We start from the raw sequence: 18106 nt of genomic DNA, 5'->3' as shown, positions 1-18106 counted from the left end.
ACACTTGAATTTGGTTCCTGGTAATTTGGTAGTTGTGTGAGGTCAAGTAGCTTTGTTAAATATTTCAGTTTTAGTTTTAGTTTCACTAACCCACGTGATGTTTACACGCGTCCCCACAATGCTTTGGACAACTAATTCGTATTTGGAAAAATGGAAACATTTAGTACATTACCAACTAGGTTATTGGCCCAGCTAGTTGTACTACTAGTACTGGTACTACGTCGTCTGCAATGATAACCTTACCATGAAAATGGTCCTCAATTTTATCTCAGGGTACAGATTTTTGGATTATAATAATTGTCTATCATGTCAGCAATTTGTGGGGGAAAAAGAAACGGGGTACTTAAAAGGTAAGTGTATAGGAGATTCTTTTTCGGCTTTTTTTTTTTAAAAAAAAGAAGATAATACAGTAATTTATTTTCTTAAAGAATGTATCTTAAAATGGACTCCATGACGAAATTAAATGTCACCAAGAGGAAAATGAAAATAAATCATTTTCTTAATTATATAATTAGCTTCATTAATTTTTAGCTATTTTTTCATAAATTTATTTTTCATTTAGAGTTTAGATGAGGGGACACTCAGTTTTAGGAACTTTTCTTAAAGATAATGTAAAAAAGAGTTACTCCTCTCATTAAAAAAATGATTAGGTGCAAAAATAAATAAATTAATACAGGGTTTCAACCCTTTACGTACAAATCATGACATGGCTGGACTGCAGATCGATCAAATCTTCACAACATGAATATCATTATACCACATCGCTTCATACATAAGGAACACATTTTCCACAAGACACGTATAATTTATATAAATCCAATACAAAAAGAAAACAATATCTAGCTTGGCATATAGTAGTACATATTATGATGAGCTTAGCAATATAATATATACTTTTTGCTTATAAAACAAATACAAAAAGTAAACAAAACAAACGAAACCAATTATCAAAGAAATAAATTTACAGCCATCTATATATATTATAATTTTTTTAAAAGAAAAAGAAGAATTAGAATATGATTCAAATTAAATTCTCTCTCATTTGTCCAATCATCCCGTTGTAATGTCAACTGGATTCCGGTAATCTCCACTGTCCGTACCCTCCTAACCGTTTCATATATAAAAACCCTTTGGTTTTGCAAATAAGCCTATATTTGTGTCATACCATTTTTTTTCTTTCTATAGAGCACGTACCTCAAGAAGTTAGCAAAGCTCAAAGATATATACAAAAACGTACAAATCAGTAATATTTGAGAAGAATAAAAAAAGGGTTGTCTCATGGCTGAGGAGTTTCAAGCTAGGATTTGTGGTGAAAACTTGTGGAGTAGTACTACTATTGATTCAACAAGAAGTAGTGTGTTGTTCCCTCTGAGTTCATCATCATCATCATCTATATCTTCTTCTCCTTGTTCTGTGGCAGCTAATAATAATGATGCAGGAAACTATAGCACTAGGGGAACTAGTGACACGGATTTGAAGGCAACAAAATGTTGTGCTGAAGACACTAATGGCAACAATTTGGTTTCTGACACTACTTACCTGGGTTTCGTTGATTTACAGAAGCCACATAATAAGAGTGAATCAGCAGCCAGTGGAAGTGGTGGCATGTTGATCGATTCCACCTTACAGATGATGGGTTTTGGCCTCACATCTTCAACATCATCTTCAGAGAATTGGAATCAGCCTCTGTTATTGTAAGGCATCACAAATATAAATATATATGATATATATTTTACTATGTGTCTTTGTTGCTAACAGATTTTCTTGTGAGAGAAATTTCAATTTCTATTTAAATTAAATTACATGTGAGTCGAAGGTTTATAGTGTATGGTCCAGCAATTCCACTAGGGTTCAAAAAGATTTATTTTTTTTCCTTAACTTTTTCTCATTGATTTCATTTGAAAAAAGAGAACTTGATCTTATCAAAGCATATATGGCGTATACTATAGCTCTTTTAACTGGTTCTTTCCCTATTGGATTCTCCAAACCATGACCATATATATTTTGTCTCTCTCTCTCTTTTTTATCCTATAGTCGATGTAACGGAAGGGCAGAGAGCAATTTCCACTCCTTGATTCAGGAAGAAACGGGAATGGATTCTTCTAATTCACAAATCCATAGGGATTGGATCCCAAAGAGCTTCTCCTCTGGCGGTGGAAACCAACAAATTGATTATAATAATTTCAAGCCATTATTATTGAACAAACAAGAATTTTCATTAGATCACCATAGTCTAAGTTCTTTAACCACTACTGGGTTATCATCAAACCATGGATTCCCAATTGGATCAGCCTCATCATATGGTAACCCTTCAACGTTGCAAAGCCTATATGACCCTAATTATAATCCTCATCCACAGCATAACTCACTTTTCACCAACCGTCCCATGTTCTATTCATCAAAAGCATGTTATGGGACACCCTGCACCGAACTACCACAAACATGGTCTAAAGTCTCCACTTTTTTGAAGCCCACGACCACAACAATTGCAAAGCAACAACACCCTAATATTGGACTTCACTTTTCTAACAACACTCCTTTCTGGAATGCTTCCGCCGAGGCACTTCACGACATAAGAGTTGGTACGTTTGCTTCATCACAATCACAATATCATAGGCCAACCTTCGATGGAGAGAAACCCAATTGCCCAAGTACTCTATTAAACAAGGTACATGTTTGACTTTTTTTTCTTTAGTGTAAATACATGTTTGATTGAGTTAATATAAATTTTCAAATTATTTTTTTTAAAAGACCAATATTAATTATTAATTGTTAATTTTTATTAGTAAATAAGATGAATTAATTGAATTCATTATCTTTTTCTCTCATCTTTCTTCAACCAACAAGATAATCTTATAACTCCAGTTCACTAAATATATATCCATATAACTAGGGATTTCTATATGGGGAACTATATATATAATTGATATATATCAATGTGCAGTTCAATAGTGAAAAAACTCTAGAGTCGGCATCAATGATGACTAAGAAAAATGTTTGTGAACCAGCATTAAAGAGGCCAAGAATTGAAACTTCATCTCCATTGCCAACTTTTAAGGTATTGTACTGTTATACGCTTATACGTATGTATTTTTTTTTACTTCAATTCAAACCTTTTTCACTATGCAACCGTAACATTGTTCAACCTTTATAATAATCACACTTTAGATTTTAATCAACTTGACATGTATGGACAGGTTCGGAAAGAGAAGCTAGGGGACCGGGTCACTGCTCTTCAGCAATTGGTTTCACCTTTCGGAAAGGTGAAATTTTTCGGATGTCTCTTTCACTTTTCTTTTTTATTTACACAGCAGCTAAGACTGTGATAGAATTGAAACCTTTACTTTCTTAGACAAGGTAAAAAGGTAAAAACTCACTCAGATTTTTTATTCTTGTTGATCTTAATTAACAGACCGACACAGCATCCGTTCTTCACGAAGCCATCGAATACATTAAGTTCCTTCATGATCAAGTCAATGTATGTTTCCATGATCCAACATTGTTTTGAATAAAACCCTAAGTATTGATCGTACCGTATATAAATTTTACCTTGACATCTTGAATTATAGGTTTTGAGTACTTCATATATGAAAAATGGAGCTCCCATTCAACATCAGCAGGTACTCCAAAATGCTTCCATATCGATATAATTTTCTTCAATAATAATTAAATTATTAGTATAGGCTATGAAATTAGAGTAAGAATATGATGCATGGATATTATATATATATATATATATATATATATATATATATATATATATATATATATATATATATATATATATAAATTGTAAATCAATTAGAAGTGATCTTTAGAATGAATTTAAAAGTAATTATCATAAAAATTAATGAAATTATCATATATGATTAGGATTGAAATGGTGACATAATTTTTTATTTGTTTGTTATGTTATTGACCTGAAATATTTATTAGTCTTAATTAATTTTCATTAAGAAATTGTATTAGTTAGTTTTAGTGAGATTTTTCTTACATTTGGATCACTTTTTTTTTTATGCACGTAGCTCTAGCTTATTGTGTATTACTGAGATTGAATGGCACACTAAATTTAATGTCTTAATTGTTTTAAATTTATAACAACTACTTTAATTTTTATCAGGTAAAAATATATATACTAACATATATAGATAATGCTAGAGAGTAATTAATTACTAATATTTTCTTTATCTTTAGTACATAGATTATAAATTTCTTTTTGTAGTGATTTCTATTAAGGTTGAGTAGTTCTGAAACATTTATACAACTTTGTTCAAAGGGCTGTGATGATCTGAAAGACTCAGAAGGACCACAACAAGATTTGAAAAGCAAAGGGCTGTGTCTGGTACCGATTTCAAGCACATTTCCAGTGGCAACAGAAGCCACTAGTGCTGAATTGTGGACGCCTACATTCAGATCAGGCGCACTCTTGCGGTAGATAGAATTGGGATAATAAAGCCAAAGAGACTCGACCAGTGGAGAAAAATTGATGACGTATTATTAACTATTTGCATGTGTAAAAGGATGATGAAGCAAATGTGAAGCCACAGTTTGATGAAGAGAAAAAATAAAAAGCTGAAGAAAACAAAGGATTAAAAGAAGGAAAAGTGTGAGAAAAGAAACAAACAAAGTGACCCTTCAAAAGATGGGCAGAGAAATCATGGGCCAGGCACGTTGCAGAATGATGTGCGCTTGCAAATGATTAATGACCACTGGAAGAGAAAAATATATAACTTATCTATAGGTTAATTAACTGGGTGCTACAAGATTAATATATAACCCCAAAATGTTAGTTATTTTCTGGTTGGTGAGAGTAGGAACGAATACTGAACTCACCGACATTTGACATTAGATTATAGATGATTTGATGCTGGTTCTGGTAGAGAATATATGGCAGAACTAATTAGCGGATATATGGGACTAATTTAATGTCTTTTACTTTGTTCCTTGACAATGAATTTGCTAATTATGATAGTAATATATTTTAATTAATATTATATATCATTGTATGCCTGGCATCAATTTGTTTTATTTATTGCAAAAAAGAAAAAAAAAGAATATTTTAAAATTGTACAATAATCATTTTTTGTTTAATGTAATTTATACTTTGGTTTTACTTTTTTTTTCTACTTTGCTCGGTAATAGGATAATTGTATGAAGTTGTAAGTTGGAATATTAATGTAATCATTGTACACACGAAAAATAATATTACCGACTCTACCTTAGCACCTTTAATGCTTATGAGTAATTATTTTAATAAATATATCTACAAGGTTTAGTATAAGTGATCAGTAATTTGAATCTTTTAAGTATATAATAGAGAATTTTGATTATGTGAATATACCATCAATTTTTTAATTGAGTACCAGGGAGTTAAAGAATTTAAGACAAAATACGAAATTAAAGTAGATGAATTTTTTTTCATTATAGAGAAAGTGCATATTTTACTATAATCTTCTTTTATCTTTTATAATGGTACAAGAAGAGGAGGAGTTATTCCTTCACTTATACTCTATTTTCTCATAGATTAGACTCATACTTTCTGGTCTGGTTATGAAAATACATTTTTATATCAAGTGTTTAATATAAAGATAATATAAGAGTACATGGTCACTTTTGTTATTTAAACTATATATACAACAATTTCAATTTAGCTTATGAATAAACAAAAAATTTGATTTAATCTTTAAATATATAAAAAGTGTGAGAATTAAGTTGTCTTGTACTTAAGTTTTCATGGATTATTTTGCGATTAACATATAATATTTAAAAATTAATTTGACCTTAAAATATAGAGTTTAAAGACTAATTTAACATTAATTAAGTTATAAAATTCAAGATGAAATGACATTAAATTATTCAACATAACATAATTATCACATTTTTTGAATACTAAATTGAAATTTTTGTTCTTCAAAGACTAAATTATTATCGGTTTACATTCTCAGGGAGCAAAGTAGTCATTTGTGTACAGTAATAATATCATAAAATGACTTTTTTTTTCAGGATATTGGAAGCTAGGGAAATCACCCTCAAAGCTAGACAGCTCAAGAACACAAGTGACTATCAGCCACAAAATTGTTGTCGATTTTGAAATTGTCAAACTTCCATTTCGGAGCCATTTTATGATAAAATCATCTCATTTTTTGTTTCAAAAATAAAAATGAAAGAAAAGTTAGTAAGTGTAACAAATTTTTTACTACTACCAATAAAACGGAGTAGATTAAAAAAAATTCAATTCATAATTAAATTAATCTAACTTGGGCCAGTCTGGCCCATCTTAATAACCTTACCTGTAACTTTTAGATTTTGTTTAGTAATACCAAAGTTTGTTTGATTCTTTGTAAGAACAAAGGGTAAAATTTAAACTAATTGGTGAAAATTTATTTTTTTACTGAAGATAAATTATTTTAATGCAAATAAAAAATTATATATATTCACGATTTTTAATTATAACAATCTCAGAGTTCTACAAAACATCTCAAAAAGTGATTTAATTATGATTTTCAAATATCTTGTTACATTTAATATATTAATTGAAGAAATTTAAATATTCATTGAAAAATTAAGAACAATGAGAATATCATTAATTAATTGAATTATTAATTGATAAAAAAATACTATTTTGATTTCATTTAATAAGAGATATCAAGACATGTGGCATAATACGAGAACCATAAGAATAAAATCTAAGACTTAAATTTAATATATACGAGCAGATATGTCTTTATGTTTTTCTTTTGCTTTAAAGTGTCTATGATATTTTTTTAGGTTCTTCTAAAAGACAAAAATAAAATCTAATTTATTTAAAATCAACATAAAATCAACTACGTACTATAAAAATTATAATAATTAAACTCAATCATGTGAACACTTTTTCTACGAGTATTATTCAATCATGTATGACTTGTTATATAATAGTGACACCACCGAACATATGTATCAAATATGATTGTTTTAATTTAATTAGTATACATAAGAGAGATGCATTAACTTAGAATTTTTTTTGTCACTCATACAAAAATATTTGATATATATCTCTTAATTAAAAGAATTGCAATGGACTAATTTGTGGGCTCATGATCAATTAACTAAACAGAAATAGGCTAGAAGATGAAACTAATTAAACTCGAAAAAGAAACTAATTAAACTCGAAAAAGTACCACTTAAGTAATTTTTTTTATCAACAAAAGCAAACTCATTAGATAAGATGATAATTAAGGGTACACGGCATGATATACGCACAAAAAAAAAAAAAAGATAATTAAGGGTACCCTGTTATGTGTACCGGTACAAGGGTAACCAACCCTTTACAGAACTAAGCCAGATTAGATTTGTGGAAAAGCTAAACTATCCTCTTACCCATAACAGCAAAAAAACAAACCTAATCAAAGTGTTGCATGCTACACGTGATCTTTCCACTATTTAACCCACCCAATATATACTATTATCCACGCACACACACACAAAAAAATAAAACGGTCCTAGCCTTCATATACGTACGTAACATCTAATTGATAGGTATGCACTAATTGGCACCCATCTTTTCACTTCTGTTTAATTATGTCCTTTTAAATTGATCATCTTAATTACCATACTCGATCTCGATCTGGCGTATAATCTTAGTTTCTTCATAAACTTATGGTTGATTACTAAATATAAGAGAAGATATATACATAAAAGGAATTTCATTAAGCAGTGAAACGAAAAGGCTCGAAGCATCATTGTGGTATTATTAAAGTATGAGTATTATGAGTCCTCACTCATCTTTCTTTGATACAAAACTTTCTCTTTTTCTTGTTTTGGCTAATCAATGACAATCTATATCTATCTTCTAGTACAAGTTTTTCTTCCCACCTGAAAAGGGTTCTTTCTTTTCACCAAAGAAAAAGAAGGTTATTCCTTCTTTGTTGGTACTTTGAATCTGATCTTCCAAGCCCTTTACGCACCAAATTACCTCTTCTGGGCTTCGGAAGAACGCTGATGTAGCAACATTAGATGCTTGGTGATAGGGGTGAGAACCCTCCATTTTGGTAATATTAATATTTGAATTAGAAAGGAAATGACATAGAAGGCAAGAATTTGTTATTAAAAAAAAAGATGAAATGACAAATAATGAGGGCTAAAAGCATGTTTGCATTGCAGTCTAAATTGTTGTGCACAAATTCCCCCAAGATCACATCCAATGACTCAACACAGATGGAAGTATGGAATGCAAAAGGAAGAATCAAGATGCTTTTGCAAACCTATGCTTGATTCTAATGTCCGTTTACAACGGTTACTTAAACATGTACTAAGTAATATTCTTTTTAAGTTTTGAGGTTTAAAACCTCTCAAAGAATTAAAGGAAATAAGGAACTATGAAGTGTCCCTTTTCTTTCGTTCTCTTCCATCCATACATATGTACTTTTTATTTTCTTATTTTTTTGGTCCGTAACATATATACCTTTCAGTGCTGTCAAGTTGCTATATTTGATGAGATGTTTACATTTGTAAAGGAGACAAAAAGGATTTTACTATTTTAAGGGTGAAAGACGTACAGATACCGACTTAAGCATAATAATGCTAGTTGACATTGGTTATTCCCAAAGTTAAAATAATAGGAAGAATAAACGCGGTATATTGATGTGTTTCCTTGCCAAACTTGTCGCTGAAACGAAAGAGAGCACTAATGTTGAGCTAGCTTGTCTAAACTCTAAAGTATCATATTGGATAGCAACAAAATTATGTCTAACGGAAAATGCAAGTTTCTTGTAACGTGACGAATCAAAATTCAATTTTTTATTAAAAGGGGTGACAAGATTTAATAACTAACTGAGTCATGAATAAGATTATCTTTAAAGGAGGTTATTTAAGAAAAGAAAAGCTACATATAGGATTGGGGTTGATATCACTAAAGAAAGTTTAAGCCTGTCTAAACTCTTCAGATTTCTTCGGTTTGACTTACCCTGATGTTCAGCATGTGTTCAAAGTTTATACACAAAGCATTTAACTTTGATTAAACAAGCAATTGGGTGAGTAAACACTGTCCTAACCTTGGTTAATTAATGCAATTGAAAATTTTAAATTTCTACTAAAAAAACGACATGAATTGGAGCCTTTCACAAGAGGGGCACTTAAAAAGATATGTATATCTATAAAATAGCGATTCTGTTAACTCCTTTTGATCCTATCAATTTCATTCAAATCGACCTTAAGCAAATTCATTCTCGTACGTTTTATAACCAAAAAGAGTTCATTTTCCTTTAGAAAAGATATAAGAAGAGGTAACACTTTCTTTGGGGCCGGGGGAGGGGGTTGTCATAACAATATGTGAACAGCTAGGAACATTCAGTACTTTTGCTGGTTTTCTAATTTTTTTTTTAAAATATAATTTATGAATTAATTTAATGGTCCAAACAAAAAATAAACTTGTAATTTTCGCATTATTAATACAACATTCTAATCAACTAAACCAATAGATCAATTATGTTATAAAATGATTAATGTCGTTATATATAACACTAAAATTTTTAATGTATATTTAATGCACATGTAAATTTACATAATAAATTTTATGATAATTAATTTGTTTAAATATATAAATTATAAATAAAAATCATAGGTTTAATAAAAATTTACATATGTAAAAAAAATATCAAATTTATATAATTATCAATTGTTGTAATAAATATCTAAATATATCATTCAATTAAATATTATATTTATTTAATTTTCAATCATTCTAATAAACATATGAATACATCGTTCAATTAAATATAAATTTACTTAACTATTAATTACTATAGTAAACATCTAAATATAACATTCATTTAAATATCAAATTTGTTTAATTATCAATATTTATAAATAAATTAAATGTATAAAAAAATTCTAAAAAAGTTATAATTTAAAAAAATTTCAAAACATACGGATTGGTAATCCGTATGTTTTGAATTTTTTTAATACACACCTCTTTTTCTCTGGCGACAAAAAATCGTTGAACTTCACTATATATCCGTAAACAACACACATACACCACCGACGAAAATAAACACTCACAAAAAAATGCTAACGAAAACAAGTTACACTAAGGGGGTGTGATTTTACAAGAGAAAAAAAGGTACTACAAAAATGAAAAAATTAATCTGTTATTTATAATCAAAAATACTCATAAGAGCATTTTCAGTATTTTCAAAAATTGCTGGGTGACCCAAGCACAGTTTCCTAACAATATTCTCAAGAAATACCCACCAAACTGCCTGATGTTTTGTTCCTTCAAGGTTGGCGAAAAGAGCCCAAATGGTTGTCCATTTAGAGTATGTTTGGTTTACCATACTGCACCTCCTAAATAGATGTTCGGGCAAAAGTAAAAAATATTACTTCTTACAAAACGGTGTCTTGAAATATGTGTCCATTCATTCAAATGATAAATCAAACATATTATTCTTTGTTATAGAAGAACATAGTTACCTATTAAGTATTAACAAATAGGTTGTTGTTTCATGCACCAAAAATTTGCTTCCAGAGAGGTGCAGGAAGTCATTTTTAGGGTGCAGGAAGTAACCGCTTAACAAATACTGCTTTGTAAAACTTCAGCAACTGCAAGCCCACAAAATGCTTTACAATAACAAGGCTTTATATCTAGGCTATTGTATCTTGCACTCCTATAATTACATCCTGCACCTCTCGTTACATTCTGGAAAGCCCCATTCCAAAATGTAAATTTACATTACAGAATGAGTTTTCGGGAAGACAATGAGAGGTGTCCGATGCAATAGTAGAATGCAGAATATAAATGCCTTATATCTATTGGATTTTGTCACGCATGGAGAGCCCAAGAATTAATCAACAGATCATGGGTGCTGCAGCAGCCAAGTTTATTTAAACTTGAGAACCATCTACACGTGTAAACCACATAGTTGTTTAATCATCAATCTTTAAACTAATGACATTGATTTATTTTTATTTTTTTCTAAAAGTAAGATATCCTCATGATCGTAAATTGTAAGACTAACCTTCTAAATATAAAGATCACTGAATGAGTTGTATTTTTTCTAATAAAGTCTTTTGCATATCATGTCATTAATATTTTTCGGTGTATATCTGGTCAACAATCTCAGAACATCCATGCAAAAGACAAATATTGTCTCAAGTGCAAGGTATATTATGTGTGCTACGGTTTCCCCCTTGAAAAACAGACTCATTGTCATAACTAAAGAGATGCTCTCTATTTAAGTTATAATTATGAATTAGTGCCATCAATTACTACTAATGACTTAACCGCTACTGACAGAGATGGCCCACTTACGATAATAGCAGTTCGTGATTTGATTTACCGACTCTAACCTCAAAATCTAAAACAAGTTTTAAAGAATGGAACATCAAATTACTGATGCCCAAGTCGTTAAATTTTCACTGTTAATTTTTTTAATTTAAAATTATTGATAGGTTAATTAAATTGTTAGTAATACAATATTTACTAACTTAAACAACTTTATTTTTCAATATAAACGATGAATGTGAAAATTATTATAGGATGAGACCCACGTAAACTTTATCAAATTATAAAAAAGAATATTAAAAAAATTATATAACTGACGTATTTCTATGCAACCAACATCTACTTAGTAGTGAGTCCAACAACCTCAACTAAAAAAGGTTTTGGATTTCAATTCTTCTAATTTTAATTAAGAGCTCATTTGTAAGTGTTGTTGTTATTAGTAGTAAATGGTACTCCTTATAGTGTGGTTTGACTTGGTATAAAGGCGCCACTCTCTCATCCTAAAATACACTTCTTTTACTGAAAAAAAATTGTATGTAAAATAAAGACAATGATGTTTAAACTTATTAGGCTGAACTAGTGGGTTAAATGGCATCTCTTTGAAAGTTCAACCACTCTAATGCATGTCAGGTTTCTTGATAAAAATTCCAACCATAATCGATTGAAAAATAAAGTTTCCGCGTGATCAATTAACTTTTAGTTGGTAATAATAAGATATGGATAGACAAGAACAAAGGCCAACAGGTATTGACACAGTTTTTGTGTAATCTAATGACAGCTTACATGCCATCTATTGTGCACGGACGTCTTATTTGGCTTGGAACTTGGAAGTGTATTGTCTAATTTTCATGTGAAAATATCTTATGAGTCGGATTCTCTTGGCAGTTTTGCATAACAACTTGATTTGATATCCTAACTTCCATTAGCAACAGGGAAAGGCGAATTGAATGAGCCACTTTAACAAGAAAACTGAAAAAGTTCGAGTCAAGTTGATTGAATGAGATCTAGTAATTATCAACAATTTGTAAGGACCAAGTGGTCTTCCTCCCTAACATGGGAAACGATCCATTCAATGAGCAAAAGTGAATTAAGTAATAATCTCAAATTTATATTGAAATAATTATATATATATATATATATATATATATATGAAATTTTTTAACATACTCTCATGTTAGAGTATTTTAGTAGCCTATGCCAAATTATTTAGGCAAAAGATTTAATTATTTCTTTTGTGATAATAAATTTATTTAAGGATAACATGATAATTTAATATTTATATTTTCAAAACTCATTTATTTCTGTCTCACTTATTCCCTCTCCTTTCCCTAAATATTTTTAAATTTTAATAAACATTAAATTATGTGAGACAAGGGAGAGAAGAGAGAATGAGTGAGGGGGAGAAATTAATGAGTTTTAAAAATATAAACATTAAATTATCATATTGTTTCTAAATAAATTTATTATCATAATTAAATTTTTTGTCTAAATAATTTGTATAGGTTGTGAAAATACTTTAACATGAGACTATGTTAGCAAACCCTATATATATATATATATATATATATATATATATATATATATATATATATATATATAAACAGCCCATCAATATTTGTTAAGTGTGGGGCAACTTAATCTAAATATCATGTTCCTATGAAGTGTGTAGATTTTTTTTGCACAATTTCTTTGTTAAAGTATGTCAAAAAAAAAGTATGCTTATTTAAAAACCATCACCAAACAATTAAGTTTGGGTCTAATTAGTTAGTGTTGAAGGCTAAGAAGATTGACATTGTGTGAATAATTTCATGTTATGGCTTAGTATTTTATGGAATTTATGACTCAAATGAGATAACATCATGAGAATAGAAAAAAGTTTGAATGTATTACTATTATGCAATCCATCTAATGATGGGAAAGCATGAGAACACTTTGTTGAAGTTTATGTAGAATTTGAAGGTGATCCAAGAAATGTGAGATTAGATTTATGTGATTATGATGTACAAGTTATATCTAAATATCTATTTTTTCATGTTGCATCGTGTTTCCTTTATCATTTTTAATCCTTACAAACTTTAAAATTCAGATTTAGTCTTACAAAATTGCTATCATTCAATTTTAGTCCTTTAGAAATTGTCATTTTTCAATTTTATTCCCTAAAAAAATTTAATTTTAGTCCCATTTTTTTTCTTACTTTAGCATTTTAGTCGCCCACAATATCATTCAAACCATTATTAGAGAAAAATGACAAAAGTGAGAGCGAAACAACATGGTTCGAACGTAAGACCGGATACACTTATTTTAAGCTCACTTTTTTTTACCAAATTGACTTTTCAGTTTAAGTGGATTGTGGACTAGGTGAGTTCAAGGTATTTTAGGAGAGTTTGAGCAAGTTAGGTGGATGTTTAGATAATGTGGTTCTAATTTCTCTTTTGCCATTAATCCCTAATAACGATTAGGCATGTTTTAAATTTTTGGAATTCCCACACCCAACCATAATCAATCAATGAGTGATTTTAATAAAAATATAGTATTATTATTCCCGATTTATTGGCCAAGTGGGCTTTTAGTTTAGGTGAATTACATGTTCAAGGTGTTTGAAGCGACTCCACATGAGTTGGGTAAGGATTGATGTTTGAGTCATGCTATTTTACTTCCAACTTTCTTATTATTCTCTAATAGGATTATTTGCTGTACGATTTAATTTGATTTTTAGACAAAAAGTCATTCATACAAAAAATAAAATAAAGATACGATTCAATTTAATTCGATTTAAATATAAAATTAAATCCGAATTAAATTGCTTAAAATAAATGTATGGTCGATACTATTGATAAAATAAAAATAGATGAAAAAGGGATTAGAAATTTTTAAAATGATTAAAATAAGACAAACAAATTAAGTAATGACTAAAAAGTATTTTTTTTAGGGACTAAAACGGAAAGATGGCAATATTACCATGATTAAATCTTAGTAGCCTAGCTTAGTAGCCTTATTCTTAAATTCTTCCATTTCTTAATATATGTCCTTCTTCGATCATAATTCAATATTCCTGGTAAGATTAAGAATAAGGCTATTAAGCCAGGACTAAATGAGATTATGTGTGCACAATGTTTCGGCAACATTGTTGTTGAAATAAAGCTACTAAGCTAGGCTAGTGCTTTAAAACATACGTGTAAATTTTAGTTAAAATGAGAAAGCCTTATTTCAATAGAAAAGAACGAAGATATCATTGTCAAGTTAGTTAGATAATCAAGGTCGTGGACTCATGGCTTATCTCAGTTTATCATATCGTAAAAACAAAATATACTTTCATCGTCATTGATTAGCACCGCCCTACCAATATTATAACAAACACTTTGATCTCAATGAAAATAGTAACAATTGACAAATTCTTGTTATTGACAATAACATTGTATTTTGAGGATACATCATTATGACAAATGACAACACAATAGTATTGAACCCAAGTGTTGATTACTTTCTCTCTCTCTCTCATTCTCTCTCTCTAATTAACATCTTATTCTGTTGGAAATTATGAACTGGAAACTGGACATATGACGCACATAACTCTTTTGCTTGCTTAAGTATATAGAAACATGAAATGGTAGATGTATAGAGATCTCACTGAGATGATCCCTTAAGCTTCTTAGCAATGCCAGCAAAGTACTTCCCTTGATGAAAAGCTTGAGCCAATTCTAACTCAGTTGGTTGTCTGGAACCATCCCCGGCATAGGTACCTGCACCATAAGGGGATCCACCCTTCACATTCTCCATCTCAAACATCCCAGCACCAAATGTGTAACCAATGGGCACAAAAATCATCCCATGGTGAACAAGCTGAGTAATAGATGTCAACCTGCAGAATTTTAAAAATCAGAAAACAACTAATGATCACCGGAATAAGCACAAAAAAAGAATTGTTCAAGCAAAAACTGAGCGAGATTCGGTAACTCACGGAGTAGTCTCTTGTCCACCTCCTTGAGAACCAGTGCTGTAAAAGATTCCTGCAGGCTTTCCAGCTAGTGCCTGTGTGCGCCACAGGCCTCCAGTTGCATCCATGAAAGCTTTGAATTGAGCAGCCATCAGTCCAAATCTTGTGGGGAAACCAAGCAATAAGCCATCAGCCTCAGGTAGCTCGTTGGGTGTAATAATCGGTACATCACTCTTTGGAGGTGCACCCATCTTCCCAAGGACCTCTTCAGAAAGTGTTTCAGGTACCTGTATGAATAAGCACATCATAAATAATACATATTGAAAATTCCCAGATTGTTCCAAGTTCTAATGGATTGTGGAGCATATATAACTTGGCTAGAAAAGTGATTTTGTAACTCATTCTTTTAACCTACTCATCCTTCATGAGTGAAATTTATCTTAGTCTCATTAAATAATAATGGGACTCAATAAATGGGGAAGTGACACGCATGGGTCCCTTATGAATTTCACCTAATAATAGTGTGTTAGAAAATACGTTACTATAGCATTTCTCAACTAGGTTAAAGCATCTAAATTCTAAAAGTTATACAATGGTTATTTGAACACTTTGATTACTAGAAAGAAGCCAATCTTGGACAGATAGACAACAAGAAGATAGACGTTAAGTAATCTCAAATTGTGAAATAACTGAGCACTAGTGTCCAAGAGAGAGGTTTATAACTCAAAAGACTTGTCATTACAAACCTGCCATAGCTTTGCTTCCACACCTTCAACGGAACCAGCTCCCTTTTTAATCTCTTCAGCTAACTTCTCAACATGTCCGTACGTAGAATAGTAACTAAACAATAAAAAAGCAATGTAAATTTTAATCAGAAGGAAGTTATCATAGGCCATAAGGTACTAAAAATAATAATGAGCCCAAACCAGAAAAGGGTTGAGACACTCTTCTTTTACAAAAAGAACAGACAAAAGAACTCATCAGTAAAAGTTAAATTTTGGGTAAATAATAACACCAAAGCTCAATCAAGGTCGTCATAACACAGAACAAGGCGTGATTCACTAATTTGTGAAGGATTATTTGTACCTACCACTAATGCATCAACAGAGGATTATGTTTATGGTGGCACTATGATATCACCAAGGACAAGTATAAGCATTTTAGTACCACCACCAGACAAGACATGATGACATTGACAGCTCGTTCGACACAGTGAGAAACCATTCAAACAAAGCCTGCCTCCTTTGTATTGGCATAAGAAATAATGGAAATGGTTGAGGCCAAAGAAACATTTTTCAAATACTAAAGTATATCGGAATTTGCAAGCCAAGGATGAGTCATCAATAATGATGAATCTCAGGACCACACTCTAACAAAGTGCGTGGGACTTGCACTCTCGTTTCCATGGATAGATATTATTTGCCTTTACAACCTTCTTATGAAAAGTTTGGTCTGTGGGGGGGATCACATCATAGCTTTCTCTGTTGCTATTGCTAATTTCCCCTTTGAACCACTGTCCCCTCACCCTCAAGGTTTTCCCTTCCCAAAAAATAGAAAGAAAAAATAAAAAAATCCTCCACATCAAAACTCTCTTCCCTTTCAGTTGTATACCCTCAAACCCTTCTAAAAGGGAGAAAAAGATTGAAGAAATGACCAATCAACAGAGAATAAGAAAGCAAGATCTGTGTTAATATTTCTCCAATTCTCCTTTGGGGGGCAACATAAATTTATGCCCATGCTCAAACAAAAAATTGAGGGTTAAGTTCAATTCCTCATGCTAACAAAAATTAACAAACTATAAAATTAATATTTGCCGATAAAAAAAAGTAATTCATTTGATGTGATTCTCTAATTTGGCTTGATTGGATTCAAAATAGGCGCAACAGAAATAAGTTATTCATTACAAAAAAGTTAATTGATGACAAACAACAGCACAATCTCCTAAATTGTTCAAGGGAGTAATAAAAGAACAGCATGAAATTCTGAGAACTTTTCTTTATCAACAAAGATAAAATGGATAGCGTCAAATACTAAAATGGAAAATGACTAATAAGTGGCACTAACACGCAGAGTTGACTATCTTGAATGGAGAATCGTGCAATAATAAGAAAGACACATAATGCACACTAAAACACAAAGACCCAATTCCCAATTTTCTATTTTCAGCACCTACTCAAACCAATACCCAATCGACAAACTGGGAAAGGAAGCAAATAGCCATAGTCACCGAAAATCATAAACAGAAGACTAGAAACCCAACAACCAGCGAATAACACAACAAACCGAACAACAAAGGTGGGGAAAACAACAATAACAATCCTCGTATCATTCATTACACATAATATAAATATGTTTGTGTGTGGGAAAATAAAGCAAAGCCACAGAAGTGAAACGTGAGGGAAGAAAAAAGGAAAAAAGAAAAATTGGCCAATGAAATTGAAGTGTCTTTTTTGAAACATGCATATCAGAGCATCTGATAGAGGAAAAAGAGGAAGAATGACTTACACAATGTAAACTTTAGTGGTAGCCATTGAAGGGTGTTTATTGCTCTGAGACTCTCTCCGTGTGTCTCTATAGAAGAAAAAGAAACAAGGTGTGGGTGGATGAGAATGTTGACAGGGTACCTGTGCTTATATAGTGCATGCCCCTCTATCACAAGCTGTAAATTAGTGCATGCCCTTCGTTTATTTATTTTCTTGAAATGAGTGATTCCAATTAACAATAAATAAAAATTGTATTTCATTTATGTGCCTAATTAATGAGTATTTAATGATTTTACATAAATTTGTTTTTTTAATTTCATTCAAAATTATTATATCATATCCTATTGCCTTCTTTTAACGATTTATTTACATGTAGTATTTTAAAAATGATTATTTTTTTTACATATATCTTGAGCTAGGCTCTAACTG

General features: G+C 30.7%; 2 protein-coding genes across 3 annotated transcripts; one reads left to right on the top strand and one right to left on the bottom strand.

Annotated features, from left to right (window-relative positions):
• Positions 1-1150: 1150 nt before the first annotated feature.
• LOC100813887 (transcription factor bHLH112) lies at positions 1151-4951 on the top strand. Of its 2 annotated transcripts, XM_003532521.5 has the most exons (7): positions 1151-1694; positions 2035-2668; positions 2945-3058; positions 3198-3263; positions 3413-3478; positions 3570-3620; positions 4277-4951. In XM_003532521.5, exons 1-7 carry the CDS (start codon positions 1279-1281, stop codon positions 4433-4435), a joined length of 1506 nt encoding a protein of 501 aa, XP_003532569.1. In that variant the 5' UTR covers positions 1151-1278; the 3' UTR covers positions 4436-4951. The 2 variants fall into 2 exon arrangements, with proteins under 2 accessions (XP_003532569.1, XP_040873903.1); XM_041017969.1 differs by lacking the exon at positions 3570-3620 and having other exon boundaries at positions 1173-1694.
• Positions 4952-14724: 9773 nt separating this feature from the next.
• On the bottom strand, positions 14725-17774 carry LOC100499662 (uncharacterized). The gene is given in 4 exon segments (NM_001251025.2): positions 14725-15119; positions 15219-15481; positions 15941-16034; positions 17700-17774. Coding segments are annotated over 4 exon segments (618 nt in total). The 5' UTR covers positions 17726-17774; the 3' UTR covers positions 14725-14884.
• Positions 17775-18106: the final 332 nt, after the last annotated feature.

This window comes from Glycine max, chromosome 8, assembly GCF_000004515.6.
Source record: "Glycine max cultivar Williams 82 chromosome 8, Glycine_max_v4.0, whole genome shotgun sequence".
NCBI lineage: Eukaryota > Viridiplantae > Streptophyta > Magnoliopsida > Fabales > Fabaceae > Glycine > Glycine max.
Note: the sequence above shows the minus strand (reverse complement) of the source record. Positions and strands in the feature narration are given on the sequence as shown.